The sequence below is a fragment of the Kryptolebias marmoratus genome, linkage group LG6, assembly GCF_001649575.2.
Source record: "Kryptolebias marmoratus isolate JLee-2015 linkage group LG6, ASM164957v2, whole genome shotgun sequence".
In the NCBI taxonomy this organism is placed as follows: Eukaryota; Metazoa; Chordata; class Actinopteri; order Cyprinodontiformes; family Rivulidae; genus Kryptolebias; species Kryptolebias marmoratus.
The window spans coordinates 815,355-831,596 of NC_051435.1; the positions used below are offsets into that span (position 1 = coordinate 815,355).

The window sequence follows — 16,242 nt, forward strand, 5'->3', positions numbered from 1 at the left end:
ATATATTCCTTTCTTTTCTGCTGTAAAGTCGGGATCTAACAAACAGCCGTTTCTTCCTCTGAGATTTGACTTGTTTGAGGCGAACAGAATCTGATCCCAGATGGTGACAACATGAGAATTTATGGACATTTACAATAAAATACATTTAATGTATTTTCAGAGCTAAAATAGAAAAAGCTCAGTTTAAAGTTATTTTCCACTGCATTTGACTCTTCAGGTGTTTCAATATTTCACCTATTTAATCAGTTCAAACTGAGCTAAAACTACTGAAAAAAGTCACATTTAGTGTTTAACATCTTGTCCGTCAGTGTGTGAAGACTAACAAGTTATTTCCTCATGTTGTCATTCATCAAAGTGTTCAGGAGGTGGGTGATAGGACCTGTCATTTCTTTCTGCTGCTGTGGTATCTGTAGGTCTTAAGATCAACAGGACCAGAGAGGTAAAAACACTCAAACTCCCATAAAAACTTTAATTCTGCTCAAACAGGAAACATTAAACCAAATGTGATAAAAGTATCTGAACTAATTATATATATTAATTAAAGCTTCCAACCATAACCCAACTTTAATGACATGACCTGGACAAAAAGTTTCCTGTAAATGATGGTAAGGAAATTAGGAAATACTTAAAAAGGCAACTAAAACAAATTCACCCCATCGCAGATCTAAATCTGATGAAAACAGCAGAACAGCAGTAAATAAAGAAATTCCCCCGATATTTAAACCTTAACCCAATTTTATGTGAAGCATGTTAAACAAAAAACTAATTAAATTCCAGCGTTTCTATTAATTCTTTAGTTTTAAACATTTTCTTTGTGTATTTCTTATCATCTGGACTGTTTTCATTTACAAGAAGAGACCAGATGGGGGTCTGATTTGATTGGTTGTTCACTCTGAGACACTTCCTGTTGGAAATCCGTCTCAGCACACTCAATCTAAATCCTGCGTCTTGTCCTCAGTGGACCTGCAGGTCCAGACCAATCAGAGACGAGAAGGAGGGCAGGCTGTCGACGCCCAGCAGCTGGCGGGTGCACGACTCCCAGCTCAGACCCAGCTCCAGCCGGCTGCAGATGCACGGATACTGCTGGTCGGCCCAGCGCACCCAGTCCACGGCCTTCTTGACCTGGTGCTGGCGCTTCGAGCTGCAGGGACAAACATTCAGAAACAAAGAGCTTATCTCCGTTCTGATTCACCCCCCCCGGTCCTGGTTTGTATTGAACTCGATGGTGGATCATAAAGCAGATAAATGATAGAAACTGGGAGTTTAAATGTCTCCTCTGGGATATAACTCCTCAGAGCTGCTGGGATGAATCTGATCAGATGAAGCGTCCAATCAGTAACTGATACCCAACAAGGATATCATTTAAAATTAAAACCTCGTGCTTTTCATATGTGGTTTGACTGCTGTGTTTTTAAACTTCCTGTCATTCAGCTGAGAGGACGGAGGGACAGAATCAGGACAGACTTGTACATGTTCTGATGGATGTCAGACCTGAGTTCTGAGGACTCCTGCAGGTGGAACAGGCTCCTCAGCAGCTTTCCTTCTTCCAGCTTCTCCACCCTCATCAGCTGCAGAACCAGGAGAGTGGCCATCATCCTCAGGATGTCTGCGTGGACCCTCGTGCCTGGAACACACACCGGAAGAACGATTAAGACCCAAAGCTGATGTTCGAACGTTCCTCAGTGAGTTACAAACAGAGGTTCCTGAAGTTAGCAGGAAAGGAGAACATTTCCAGGGGAATGGTGTTTAAAGACTGGAACTTGTCTGAGTCCTGCCCGGTCTGCCTTCAAAACCAGAAACGTTCTTCTTCTGTGGTAATGTCTTCACTTCAGGTTCCTCAGGTTCTACAGGATCTATGATGTCTGTCATCAGGGACCCAGTAAGAGAAGGAAGGAACCGTAACAGCTCATAGAAACCCACAACTTAGTTTTTCTAAGGGTCGTTTCAGTTGAGCAGTTACTGTTAAACAGAAAATAAATCAGTCTCTGAATGAATACTATCAGTCGGATCAGAACTTCTGGACCCGGTTCTGATGGTTCTACAGGGTTTATGGAGGAGATATGAAGAGTTAAAAAGAGCCTTGACTTCCTGTTTGTAGCTCAGATCCAATGGAAGTCAATGAGGGTTTGGTTGTGTAACCTCTGACCTCTGAGAGGACACCATCTGTCCTCCAGCAGAGACACACTGGGTGGAAGGAGACAGAAAGACAGAGGAGCAGTAAAACCTCACCCAGAGAACAGATGCCTTTGTTTTTCAGGAACACATTTGCAAAGACGTCAACGTTGAGCTTTATTAACTGTCCCAGTTCTGTGGTTAACTCCCAGTATCCGTCCTGCAACACAAACACAACCGTCAAGGTGCTACAGGCAGAGCGGTGCTGAGGCAACGCTGGACAGAAGAGTGGGCCACAACTCCTCCACAACCAGGAACCCACTGAGAGTTGAATAAATAATGACTCATGGATCTGATGTAATAACTACATTTTTATGGAATCTGTTGGTGTTTTCCAAATGACAGAAATTAAACAATTATTAGAGATGAAAACATTTGTTTTAACTTGAAGGTCATTATTTTTCTATGTGTTAGCAAAATATTTCATGAATCAAACTTGGATAATCGGCAACAACTGATCATCTTTGGAGTCAACCCAATTCAAGATGGCCACCACAGCTAATCAACACTAGCAGACACAAAAATGGTTCTAATTTAGCCCGTTTTACAGCTACTGAGCTCAGATTTGATGTGGTGGTAGTAGCTGAGTCATCTCACAGTGTTCCATGACCTTGGACCTCAAGCTGAGCTCAGCCCAACAGTCCGGCGGGCGATATGCATTCCTTCAAGCCACTGTTTCAGCTGTCTCACCGAGTGCTGCAGCTGGAAGATCTTTGTCCATTTGTGCTTCCCTCCTTCAGGATCTGGACGTCTGGATGAGCAGCAGAGCAGAAGGACAGTAAAGACGGGTTTCCTGACCCCCACCCTCATGTTTACAACACACTCACCCAACGGCTCTCAGACCATGTCTAATTCTGTCAGCTCTGCAGGAGGCGGGAGTGGCTTCTGGTTGGATGCGGCGGCGTGATGTAGATTGTTTCAAATTAGCATCCTGAGTCAGAGAATCAAAGTCTCTGGGTCCACGTTCCTGCACTTCAGCTGCAGAACCAGCAGCAGAGCACCATGAAGAACCACGAAGAGGAGAAGGAGCAGAACCACGAAAACGAGGAGGAGGAGGAGCAAGAGCAGAATAAGGAACAAAATGAACAAGACTAAGAGGACCAGCATAATCCAGGGTGATCTGTGGACAGGAAGACACAGTCAGAGGGTCCATCAGAGGACATGATGAACTTTAGCCTAGTTAAGTTTCCGTCTCTACAGGTTGATCTTTAGCTTTCTTCTCTGTGCCGTCAGCAGGCCAGCCTCAGTGTTGGCTCATCTTCTCAACAGCCTTTTGCTTTCTTTGGTAATAAATCAGTTGAAGTTCCTCGTGTCGTGTCTGTCTGGGTCCAAATCCTTCAAAGCTGACAGACATTCGCGGTAAGGCGTATTGTGTCACTTCCTGTTTTACCTGCTGGTAGCTGGAGTCATTTTTTCTACACATTTTGAGCAGACTATTGTAGAACAACAAACAGACACAGTGAAAGACACACAAGTCGATCAACACAAACCCAATCTATGAGAGGAGCCGCATTAAAATAAAGTTTTATAATTGTTAGGGTTAGGGTTATTGATATTAACTGATATTGTTATGAAGAGATCGTTTTTTGAGGAAACCAGATTGTGATTCATAAATAGTTTGAGTTTTACCCTCCTTCATCTGTTTGGAATCTCCCTTCAGTAAAGTGACTGGTCTTAAACGTTAAGGAATCAGAGTTTTTAGCAACACATTCCTGAATAGGAAGAAAAAGTTCATCTTTAATATCTTCCCAGAAGAACTGGTACAAATGTGATGAGAGGCGTTCTATCTTTAAGGCACATTACTTTTTCGTTCAGAAGCGTCTCGGCCAGCAGTTTAATCATTTAAACACCTCCTCAGATCTTAATTTGGGATTCTCTTCTCCGTTCTGTTCACCCTCGGTCTAATAAGAGCCCCTCTGGCTCTCTGGACTCACTTCATCTAGTTTAGACCTAAAGGTGATGAAGGCAGATTTATTCAGGTTTTCTTACAGCACTCATCCAGATTTCTTCCTGAACTGTAATGGAAAAGATTCCCATCTGTTGCAATAACTGCAAACATTTACATCAGATTTAATGTCTGATGTGAAATCCTTTACCATGTCACAGTAATCTTGTTTTTTGTAATAAATCTGCATTAAGTTTATGTTAAAACTCTGTGGTTGTAAATCAAGAAGTGGAGCGCTTTAAATGTTTACATGTCAGACGTATTTATGCTAAGCATGAATCAGTTCTAGTTCTAGCACTTCTGTCAGGTTTAATCCAGGATTATTATCTAAGGTCGGGCTTTTTGTCCCTCCAGATGTCAACCAGTGAGGTTGGTGGTAAGGATCAGTGAACCTAGTCGGGTCAAGATAATCTCCTGGTCTGTGGAGTCCAGATTCCTGTCAGTGATTTGCAGCAATAAAGACGTGTTTTGGGTGTTACTGGAACATAAAGTCCTCTAACATCTGCTTAATGTGATACTACATTACCAGGGTTGACTCCGGCTCAGGTGCTGGTCGTGGTTCTGCAGCGGCTCTCATCCTCTTAGGAAAGTCAGCAGTTCTGCCTGGTTCTCCTCCACATCGTTGTAGTTTATGTTGTTCTGGTCCTTTGGCAACATGCTTCGAAGAAAAAACGTATACGAGTGAAAGCTGAAGTAAAACACTACAGACAGGTGAGTTTTACTTTTCTGTTAATATCTTCAACCAAAATGTTGATGTTTGCTTGATGTACAAAGATTAGGTTTCATTTCCATGTGTTCAGGGACTAAAACAGAAATATTTACCTCGTTTGGTAAACGCCTGGAACGTTGCTGATATTCATCTCTTGTGCTACAAACAGAAACTTCTGACATGTCTAAGATGTCTAATACAGAAGAAGCAGATTTGGATTCAATCTTCTCAATCTGAGGTCCAGATCTGAAGATTGTTGGCCTAAAAGACTCAGCTTGAGGTTTAAAACCGGGGCTCGGAGGTGCAGCTGCATTCGTTGAGATTGTTGTCCCAACAAGCCCAGCTTCAGATTCATAAGCTCCAGATATAAAACCAAGCCTCTGAGGTACAAATGTAGTTGATGCTGAGAGCTCTGTTTCCTCCATGCTGGAAGAACCAGAAGGCATCATCGAGGCCCCACATATCATGTCATCCATCCGTCTGCATAATGTTAAATCCATGAGTATATCTCTCTGAGGTGGAGAAATGAGTGTAGACTTCTTCCTCTTTAGAATCTTCTGCAACTGAGACAAAAGCAAAAACTTCTCACATCCACTGAACAGTCTGTCCTTCCAGCTGGAGAACACTGAAGTGATTATTCCTGAAGGAAGCTCAGTTTCTTTTATTTTGTAAAGTTTTGGTTCACCTGGAAAATGATCAAATGTGTGTAAAACAACAAACCTCGATTTCTTTTTCTTCTTCGATTTCTCCTTCATCTTCTTCTAACATCTGTAAAACAGAACATTAAACTCTGTTATCTTATAACTGAGAAGGATCAGTAACTTCTCACATGAACCTAAACTGAAGTCCAGTTTCAGGTTTAATTCATAAAATAACTCACCTCACAATCATCACATGACCAGGATTCAAACTAAACCAAAGACAAACAAGAAAAACAAAACTTTAGTCTTATAATAACAAAGTTATTACATGTAAAACAATTTGATTCCTCAACATAAACTCATCACAAACTGAAAGTAAAATGGCCGCAGCCCTAAAACACACTTCAGGATTAATGAGGTGTCAGCAGCCACATTCCTCCATTTTATTATCACTAAATAAAACCTTTTCCCCTCAGGCTGACGTTTTCTTTATAGCTGCTGTACTCAGGGTTCTGGTTTGGTTGTATTTTAGGTTTAGAATTTAAACAAACAGGTCTGAGGTTGGAGCCGATGAACAGGAAGGCCAGCCTCCTTCACTTCCAGCTTTCAGGACATAAACACAGGATCCACTCATTATTTATTAAATCCTGTCAGTTCTGGAGCTCCAGGTGTGTTTTAACACAACGCCAAGGTGGAAAGACATCAGCAATGACCTTAAAGAAGCAGCTGTTGCTGCCCATCAGTCTGGGAAGGGTCAAAGGTCATTTCCAAACTACCTCGGGAGACATTAGGTTGAATATCTCCATTGGTGCTTGATCGTCCTGAGGAGAAGTCCAGCTGATGTACGGCAGGAAGTCCACATCCTCCACTGTGATCAGCTTCAGGATGTCGGTGACGCCGTCCTCTGCCTGCTGGTCCTGAAACAGGACAGATGGACCCGGTTGGGTTTGGAATAAATCCAGAGTTTAACGAGAGTGAGGTGAAAACAAACCCACCCTCTCTTCGATGGCCACAAAGCTGGTGAACTGAGACAGGACGGAGAACTCTTTGCTCATCTCGACGATGAAGGACTTCAGCTCTGCTTTCTTCCCCTGAACGAGCAGAAACATGAGTCAGCACAAGAACCTGAGACCGGACCGGGCCCGGCCAGGACCCACAAACGTACCTCGTGTTCAGCCTCGGTCATCTCCAGGCTCCCGTCTTCATAGTCCCTGATCAGGGCCCTCGCTGTGAGCTTGTGGAGAAACTGAACACATCACATCAGTCCTTAGTCTCTTTGCCATTTTCTTCCTGAACAGAGATAGAAGGAACAGGTTCTTACGGTTCCTCGGGTCTTCTGCAGCTCCGTGGTTGACACCATGGTTTCCAGCTCCTGACCACGCAGCTTTCCAAGAAGAGTCGCCTGCAGAGTTCAGCGTTTTAAAATAAAAGGAGCTTCTGTGGATCGTTTGAGTCCAAGCTCACATTTTTATGATCGGTTCGACTCCTGACAGGACGTCAGACATTAGACCGGACCGATTCCTGACAGGACGTCAGACATTAGACCGGACCGACTCCTGACAGGACGTCAGACATTAGACCGGACCGATTCCTGACAGGACGTCAGACATTAGACCGGACATCAGACACTAGACCGGACCGATTCCTGACAGGACGTCAGCCATTAGACCGGACCGACTCCTGACAGGACATCAGACATTAGACCAGACCGATTCCTGACAGGACATCAGACATTAGACCGGACCGACTCCTGACAGGACGTCAGACATTAGACCGGACATCAGACACTAGACCGGACCGATTCCTGACAGGACGTCAGACATTAGACCGGACATCAGACACTAGACCGGACCGATTCCTGACAGGACGTCAGCCATTAGACCGGACATCAGACACTAGACCGGACCGACTCCCCTGTTCTCCACCCCCCTGCACCGTGACCCGAGCAGAACAGGAAGTAGGTGTGTACCTGCGTGCAGTGCGGCACCAAGCCGTAAACCAGGGTGTGGTGGTCACTGAAGAGGGCGTGCAGCTGCCGCGGCGCCTGAACCGGAGGAGGAGCTGTCGGGTTGAACTGCTGCCACTTCACTGAGACGGAGCTGCAGCAGGGAGACGACATGCGCTTCACCTGACGCACCACCTGCAGCACAAACACACAACAGGCCAACAAGAACCAGGGCTGAAACACACAACAGTTGTACGGGGAAAACCCCAGCAGCCGTGTCCCGACTGAGCTGAATGTTTCATGAACGGCAGCACAGAGGCTGGAGGGTAAAGAGCGTAATGCTGAGTCAGCATTCAGGCAGGAAGTGTTGCTTTAAAAACCACTGAGAACCAATTCTATCATTGAAAGTTCCTTAAACCAAACGTTCTCACCTTCTCGGCCCAGTTGTGTTTAGTTTTTGTGTCGAAGAACTCATAGGCCCCGCCCCCTGCCTGAGCGAGGGCTCTCAGCATGTGGCGATTGGCTGTCGGGCTGAAATGACAGAAAAAACAAAAACTACAGTCCTCCAACGATCCAGGCTTCCCTGGAATCAGTTCTCCTTTCTGGGACAGCCAAAATCCTGCAGAACTTCTCATCCAAAACACAAGGAACAAAGCTGGAACTGAGCTGATAAAGCTAAAACACTCAGAACTAAGCTAAAAGCTAATATGACCAGAACATCAGCTGAAAGCTAAAAGTAGCCAAACAGTGGCTTAAAGCTCCAAATGAAGCTGGGAGCACAACGGGGGAAAGTGAATCCAGTTAAATCAGTCAAAAAGAAGAAAAGTTAAAAAACCTGAAGTGGCAGGTGTGACGTCTTGAACGAGCCCACAACCGGACAACTCGGGACTTTATCCCCCACCCTCCTGTGACCTCTGACCCCTATCCCCCACCCTCCTGTGACCTCTGACCCTTGTCCCCCACCCTCCTGTGACCTCTGACCCCTATCCCCCACCCTCCTGTGACCTCTGACCCCTGTCCTACCTGAGGCCACAGGTGAAGAGGCGGCTGTGCTCAGAGTCGTCCCGGAGCAGCTGCAGGGTCAGTGCGGCGTTCTGGATGTGGCCGTCCGACAGCAGCAGCAGGTTCCGGACGCCGCGGGACGGCGGCAGCAGGCCGAGCGCTCGGAGGGGCCGCCACAGCTCGGTGCTGCCCCCTGCTGGAGAGCAGCGCTGCAGGAGGAAAACGGCTCAGGATTATCAGAGTTCTGTCGGACTGGTTGGCTTGGAGAGGCTGTAAATAAGAACAGAACGTGTGGGGTTCTGGTCGGGTTCCACACGTTCTGTTTAAATCAAACAGGTAACAGGTAAAACCCCTGAATGTAAAATGGTTTTTGATCCAGGCATCTGCAGGAAGCTGGGAAATGATCTTATGTCTTATATTTTAATATTTCCTGTTTTCTTTACATTTTGTTTGTTTTGCAGCTGAACCTTGAAACCTTTCATTAAATCTACTAATTGAGGGGAAATCAGCACAGAAACAAAACTTTTACATTTTCTACTTCTTCCAGTGTCTCGGTGCATCAAACCGTCTGAACTGACCTTGATGAAACTCTCGGCTGCCTGACGGACGTCAGCGAGCGGCTGAGCTTTCAGGAAGGCTTCGGCGTGATCTGACGGCAACAAACAACAAACATCAACAACATCAGCAACACCACAAACATCAGCAACACCAGAAACATCAACAACATCAGAAACATCAGCAACATCAGCAACACCACAAACATCAACAACATCAGCAACACCAGAAACATCAGCAACCATCACGTCGATCAATGTTTCTGAAATGACTTCAGCTGATTTTATTCGTTTAAAACCAGCCAAAGCCTGAATCAAACTGCTGCAGACGCCTCAGGCAGAAAACTCACTGAAGAAGCTGAAACTGAGCTGTTAGCTGTAGCTGAAATTAACAGAAGGCTACAGCTAACAGCTCCGTTTCGGCTGTTAGCTGTAGCTGAAATTAACAGAAGTGAAATATTTGAAAAAGTATAAAAGTTCTAAGTCCCAGCAGCCAGCAGCCGAAGGAGCCGAAGGAGCCGAAGGAGCCGAAGGTTTTATCCATGGACTGAAAAAGCCCAAAGTTTGCCGAAGTCTGACTGGAAAAAACAGAAACAGAAGCAGGAGAAGAGATAAAACCGGGTCTGTGTCAGAGTTCTGCTTTGGTTCCAACCTGTTCCAAACAGAACCACGTTGATTCTGGTGCTGGCCGGGAGCTTCCTCAGAACCTGCAGGGCGATCCTCTGGGCCAGACGGAGCGACTCCCCCCCCCTCATGGACTCGGACGTGTCCAACAACAGGACCACCTCATCGGCTCCAGAACCAGAGTCCAGCTCAAAGTCCGGGTAGAAAACCAGCATGCAGGCCTGCAGGGGGTCCGGGTCGGGTCAACATCAGAACATCAGTCAGGAATCAGTAAGAATCTTTATTTGAGAGCTGGACAGTTTTATTACTGAAGGGAAATAAGTTGTTCTCCTTCCAGCAGGATTAAAGACTCGCTCCATGAAGGAGTGAAAAATCACCCCTTCATTCCTTCAACCACACAGAAAGACTGTTTGAACCAACGGGAATCAAACCTTTTCTTTTCCTCCACACATGTATCCCTCCGTTCCTGATGTGTTGAGCTCGGCTCACTCACAGAAGTTACAGCATCCAACTGACTGAATATTTGTTGGTTGGGTCATAACAATTAGGGCTTTTATTTTGAATTCTCACAGGATGTAAACAGGAAGTCATGTATAATGCTGTTTAGATGAATAAATCTTTAGTTTTGTTCAGTATTTCTGCTGTTCTGACATTTTTATATGCAGCTCATGTTTGTGATGGGGATGACTCTCAGCTACTACCACCAAACTAGCTCCATATCCTTAAAACTGACTGACTTACAGCTCATTTGGTTAGCTGTGGCGGCCATCTTGAATCACTCCAAATGTTAATCAGTTCTAGATGTTCATCCAATGATTACTTCATCCACTTCATCCATTCAGTGGTTTATCAAATATTTTACTGTTCAGCAGCAGGCGAGAACTAACAGATTTAACTCAAACTGCAGAGAATAAATCATAAATGTTATTGATTACAGAAACTTTATTGATGTGAGAAAATCGTCCAGCCTGCTGTTGGAGGGACAACCATGTGAAGTTCTTAAAGCAACACTTTGTCATTGTCAAAGATCAATAAGCTTTCAGAGCGACTGACCTGGCTCTCCTTGTCGGGGTGCTTCTCCACCCACATCCTGGGCAGGTGGACCTCGGACAGACTGATGGACAGCTGGAACCCATCTGGACCCATGGCCTGACCCGGCAGAACACTGACCACCGCCTTACAGTCCGTCCTCTGAGTGAGCAGAGACACAAGAACTTTGTACCGATGAGAAATATTTCACAGGTTACAAACGGTTCATGCAGGTAGAAACCACAATATGCCGACGATGTCAACTCACCTTCATCTTGACCTGATGAGTGACGCAGCGCAGCTCAGAGATCTGGTTGGGCATCTCAACCGACATGTCCAAGGTGAACTCTCTGAAGGACAGAAGACAAACACGATGATGTCCCTCTGAGCTGGTCGAGTTAACCGCAGACACACATCAGTTTAAACAACTTCCTGTCTCTGTGAGGGGACACCAACCTTTAAAGACCGAGTCTCTGCAGTGAATCATGGAATCATAATCAAACAACGTGTCTCACCTCGTGTTTGCTGCGTCATCTGTCACACAAACCTTCTGCACAGTCACCTGAGATACACAAACACGGCTTCTGATCAGCAATAATAACAACATTCTGTTTCATTCAACGTATGGAAGCAACAGTTCACGCAACAGGAAGTGCAATGAAAGTAAATCCTGTTCTGCTTCCATAAAGCCCCGCCCCCTCGGCCCAGGCCCCTCCCACCTGCGTGGTCTGTTTGAGCGTGGCGCTCTCCTGCCACGGCGCCACGCTCCCCGGCAGGGAGAACAAGACGCTGCCGTCCCTGACCACCAGCTCCGACACAAAGGTGACTTTGATGAGGACGGAGGCTCCAGGAGGCAGGTTCCCCACGCTGATGGTGAAGACGTCCTGCAGACAGGAGGAGGGAACATCTCAACAGGTTGGAGGAAGAACTTCTGGAATCAGTGGGCCTGTCGGTGAACCTACAGGAGCATCCTGGTCCATCAGGTACGCTCCGTGACCTTTCTCTACAGCCTGCTTGTACTCCCGACGAGCCGTTTCCTTCTCCTTCACCTGCAAAGCCACAGGAAACTATATAAACCACATCCTGCTGAGGAACAGGTTCACCTTCTGTTTAACCTCCAGCAGGTTACCTGTCCCACCACGTGCTTCCCGTTGATGAAGGCTTCAAATCCACACACGGCAGCAGACTCATCCAGAGGGAAGACGTACTTCGCCTCGATGGGCACGGAGCTCAGGTTGGTGTATTTCTGGAAAATAATCACCTGACAGGAAACAAAACCCAACATTTATCCTTACATGGAGTCAGAGTGTTCTAAAGCTAAACCAGGAGCTTCTTTTTCCACCTGAGAGAGCAGGTCCATCAGTTTGCACTTCACATGGACGGCCTGCAGGGGGAGCTGCTGCCCCGAGCTGTCCAACAGTCCAGCTGTCACGTCCTCCAGAGGGTTTTTAATGTTCTCCATGTCATCGTCCACAGAAAGCAGCTCTGCACACAGAAATCTGATCAGTGAGGATGTTCACGCTCCGTCACCTGGACCGGAGTAAAGGAAATGGCGGGACGGACGAAATGAGATGGAGATACAAAATAAAAGGAAAATAATGTTTGACTTTTCTGTTGTCCTGGATTCTTCCCACGATAAGATTCAGACCTTCAAAGACATTAGAACTTCAGATCTTCAGTTTAAAAGCTGATCAGGTCTCCGGTCTCACCTTGGTCCATCTCAGGCTGACACAGCTCAGCCGACATGTCCACTGCAGGATGGAAGTCCTTCAGCTGTTCTCCTTCCACACTGAACCGAACCACGTATTTGATCTTCACCTGATCAGGAGAGTAAACGACGAACTCATCGTCCTGGAACACACGGAGACAGAGACTGTAGTAACCAGTTTACCTGCAGATCCACAAACCCTTAATGTCATAAACCTGCTACCTCAAAGTCAGACTGGGGGTCCTGGGCGCGGGGGACCCCGTGCACGCTGTGGTGGCCCTCAGGAGCCCGGCTCAGAGTCGGGTCCCTCCTCTGGACGTCCTTGCACCGTCCCAGAGCCACGACGCAGACCAGCAGCAGCCGGGATCTGTCCGTCTCACTGCGTCTGGAGTACTTCAGGCTGGCTCTGTGGACAGGAAACACAAGAAAACAGGTCAGATCTTCCGTGTGAACTCGGAGAACCCTGAAGAACAAACTTCTTACCCCACAGAGTCAGTAAAGTAGATCCCACTGCCGAGGTTCCCGACGTCCGTTCTCTCAATCCCATGATGCTCCACTCCGACACGAGGAAGCAGCAGGCCCCTGAGGAGGCAGTTTCAAAATAAAACTCACATTTCTTATTCTGAAATGCAGTGAAACAGAGGACTTCAACCATGTTTAAAGGGAGATAATGCATCAACTTTCAAACCGTCTCAAAATTCTCTTCAAACTGAAACAACCACAGAAAGTTAGTTGGTCCTTCAGCCTTTGGACCAGCACCAGGACACTCATCAGGCAGGGCTTTCTGATCAATTTCACTTTAAAAATGACAAAAGTCCAAGATTTACTGTTTATAATTTCAGATCAACTTTGTTTATTTAAATAAAAACTGACTGAATTCATCTCTGAGGTCTTCATCTGCGGAGAACAGCTGAACACTTGAATTATTTTTGTCTTTTCTGTCTTAAATCTGGTCTTTAGTAACGTCCTCCAAACTCTTTTACAAAACGTTTTAAGTTAAAGAAAATTCCATGTCTGCACAGATCTGTCTCTTTCCAGCAGTTAGACATAATTCATGCATTGACTGAATAACGCTGTGCATCGAGGGAAAAGTACCTTTTTAAACTGGACCGGTTAATTTCATGAGTCAGAACTGGATTCTGTTATCAGTTTTATCTTGTTTGTCTGGAAACGTTGTGTTCGACTTGTCAGGACTTTACCGAGACAGGATTCCTACAAAATTACTGGGACTGGACGCGTGGAGGAGGGACTTCATGTTCCCGAGCTCAGCCTTGAAGCTCTGGAGCTCCGCCCCCCTGCTGACACTCATGACCTGATGGATCTGGATGGTCCTGCAACACACAGAGAAGCATTTAAAGGTTTGATGAAGCGTCTGGGCTGAAGACTCGGGGGTGTTTTCTGTTTTCAGGAAGAACCTGTCTTGCAGCAGACTGGCGACGTTCTGGAACGCGGCGCTGTCGGGGGGGAGGACCTCAATGCTGCACCGGAGAGCCCGGTACTTCCCCACGCAGGACGGCTCGGGGCTCCTCAGGGTCATCTCACTGACACTCAGAACATCTCGGATTAACTGGAGACAAACAGAACCTTTGATGTGGTCACCAGGTGATTACATCACCTGAGGCGTCACCCACGTTCCTCCGCAGCCTCTGTTCTGTGATGTTCTGTGATGTTCTGTGCTCGTGTTACCTGACACAGGTCCAGTTTCTGAGAGAGGAGCCTGGCGTCCAGCTGTCGAGGTCTGGGTGCTCTGTGAGGCAGCAGGACGTAAACCTCGTCCAGGAGAGACAACCCCTCAGAGACATTTCCCTCCTTCAGGTTCTTCTGAGCCTGAAGCAACAAACCTTCGGCCCGGCTCACCTGAACACACGGTCAGAACCATCAGAATCACGTTTAAAACCCGAGGTCACTACGGACCAATCAGAAGCTCACATCATTCAGGCTGAGCTCGCTGATGGGAACTTTGAGGACGGTGCTGAGACGACCCAAAGCTTCGGTCCACAGCATCTCCACAAACACGGCCACTTCCTGCGACACACTTCCTGAGTTCAGCTTCTCCTCCAGCAGCAGCTGTCAATCAAACAGAGGACTGGTCAGTGACAGACTGGCAGCAGAACAAGAACCTGCTGTGAGTCCGATCAGAACACACGGAGCAGAAGGTTGTTCTTCAGCCTCAGCAGAGAGAACTTTATTTTCATGAACGCCAGCAGGAGTCACCACGAGATGTCTAAATAATAATATATTACCCCGCTGTGTGCCGTACCTGCTGCAGGGGGGCGGAGCCAATGTGCTGTGCCTCCGGAGGAACGCTGCTCCTCCTCTGCAGACCAGAAGAGCGTTGGCCTATCAGAGACTCGTAGACGTCCAGAGCTTTCTCTGAGGTGGACAGAACGAAGAGCTCCTCCTCCACCATGGCCTTCAGTTAGACCAAAGCACAGACAAGAGGTTCTTACTGAGCGCATTTTAATTCACACAAACATCCCTTTCTTCCAGGAAAATAAAAACATTGTTGGTGCTCTTACAACGCCACACACTCCAACAACACAGTCCCGCCTCCACGGGCTGTCAATCACAGAGTAGCAGCAGCCTTTTCTTTCTTTACTGATTAAAACTAAATGGACGGAAACAAAAGCAAAGAACGAAACGATTTTAAAAAACTCATCAGATAAGAAACTGATCTGAAGCCTGTTTGTTTGTTTTTAGTCCCAGTGGTTTCCACAGAGGGGGCGGGGCTTAACAAGTTCACTGGAAACAGCCACTAGGGGGCGCTCAGCTTCCTGCTTCTGCTCTTGTCTTAAACCTGCTGGAGATCCGATGTTGGAGGATCAGATACAGCCGACAGAATGAAGACGATGAGACGATGAAGGATCTTCAGGTCTTCCTTCAGGAAGTACAGACCCGTGAGCAGGAACCTTTGGGTTTCCTGCTTTTTCACTTCTGTCTCTGATGGGTCTCAGGAGAAAGGTTCTGGTTTGGACCGGTTGGAGTCACGCTGAAAACTATACAAACGGTTCTGATGGACGCGTGGGGATGACATCACACCTTTGCTGCCATGTCGTCCTTCCAGTACCTGACGACCCGATAGAGCCGTCCCGACCTGGTTCTGGCGCTCTGCAGCTCCAGCACACACAAGCTGCTGCTGTTCTTCTGCACAGAAACACGACTCAGCGTCAGCCATCGCGCCAACGCAGCAGAAATACACAAATAAACAAACATACCTTTTCAAAGATGGCGTACTTTGCCACCTGGAAATCCTCAGGAAACTCCGGAACCTCCGAGTCCGATTCTGTGGGAACTCTGAGAGAAGAAAACAAAACCGACCCGGATCGGAAAGATCCATCTGAGAACTAAAAACAGAACTACATTCTCAGGTTTTATCACTTCCTGTCGACAAACAGCAAACTGGAGCGATGAAGACGATGTTCTCACCTGTGTTCTTCTTCATCCTTCCTCTCTTCGGTCACAGGTGAGTCTTTAGGACCTGAAACACAAAGCTCTGTTCAGAAGACTGAAGCTCCGCCCCCACGCTGCAACTCACCACCAGAACGGCCGGCGCCATTTTGAGCCGAGCTGAAGCAGCGTGAGTAAGAACCCTGATCAGAACCGGCGCTTAAAGAACGCGGCGTTACGTTCCACCTGCACGTCAGCTCATAAAGAACCGGAAACCAGATCTTCTCCGAAAAGATTCTGAAGTGATGAACTCCACACCGTGGAACGGAACCACCTGTTCTCTCAGCTTCAGTCCTGGGTTCACAGATGTGTGTGTGTGTGTGTGTGTGTGTGTGTGTGTGTGTGAGTGAGTGAGTGTGTGTGTGTGTGAGAGAGAGTGTGAGTGTGTGTGTGTGTGTGTGTGTGAGTGAGAGAGAGAGAGAGAGAGAGAGAGAGAGAGAGAGAGAGAGAGAGAGAGAGAGAGAGA

General features: G+C 46.9%; 1 protein-coding gene across 2 annotated transcripts; it reads right to left on the reverse strand.

Annotated features, from left to right (window-relative positions):
• Positions 1 to 449: 449 nt before the first annotated feature.
• parp4 (poly (ADP-ribose) polymerase family, member 4) lies at positions 450 to 15,913 on the reverse strand. Of its 2 annotated transcripts, XM_025010557.2 has the most exons (36): positions 15,756 to 15,912; positions 15,545 to 15,623; positions 15,369 to 15,473; positions 14,590 to 14,742; positions 14,259 to 14,396; positions 14,016 to 14,186; positions 13,745 to 13,896; positions 13,529 to 13,660; positions 12,813 to 12,911; positions 12,552 to 12,735; positions 12,331 to 12,472; positions 11,964 to 12,106; positions 11,751 to 11,882; positions 11,584 to 11,670; positions 11,341 to 11,505; positions 11,137 to 11,183; positions 10,890 to 10,971; positions 10,646 to 10,783; positions 9,621 to 9,813; positions 8,993 to 9,063; positions 8,436 to 8,623; positions 7,844 to 7,943; positions 7,437 to 7,607; positions 6,789 to 6,869; positions 6,633 to 6,713; positions 6,463 to 6,558; positions 6,244 to 6,384; positions 5,707 to 5,736; positions 5,547 to 5,594; positions 4,940 to 5,389; positions 4,644 to 4,775; positions 3,000 to 3,292; positions 2,863 to 2,923; positions 2,230 to 2,332; positions 1,492 to 1,624; positions 450 to 1,141 (listed from the first exon to the last, which is right to left on the reverse strand). In XM_025010557.2, exons 3-36 carry the CDS (start codon positions 15,378 to 15,380, stop codon positions 955 to 957), a joined length of 4,536 nt encoding a protein of 1,511 aa, XP_024866325.2. In that variant the 5' UTR covers positions 15,381 to 15,473; positions 15,545 to 15,623; positions 15,756 to 15,912; the 3' UTR covers positions 450 to 954. The 2 variants fall into 2 exon arrangements, 1 of the variants encoding a protein (XP_024866325.2); XR_005233277.1 differs by lacking the exons at positions 450 to 1,141; positions 1,492 to 1,624; positions 2,230 to 2,332 and having other exon boundaries at positions 3,000 to 3,150; positions 15,756 to 15,913.
• Positions 15,914 to 16,242: the final 329 nt, after the last annotated feature.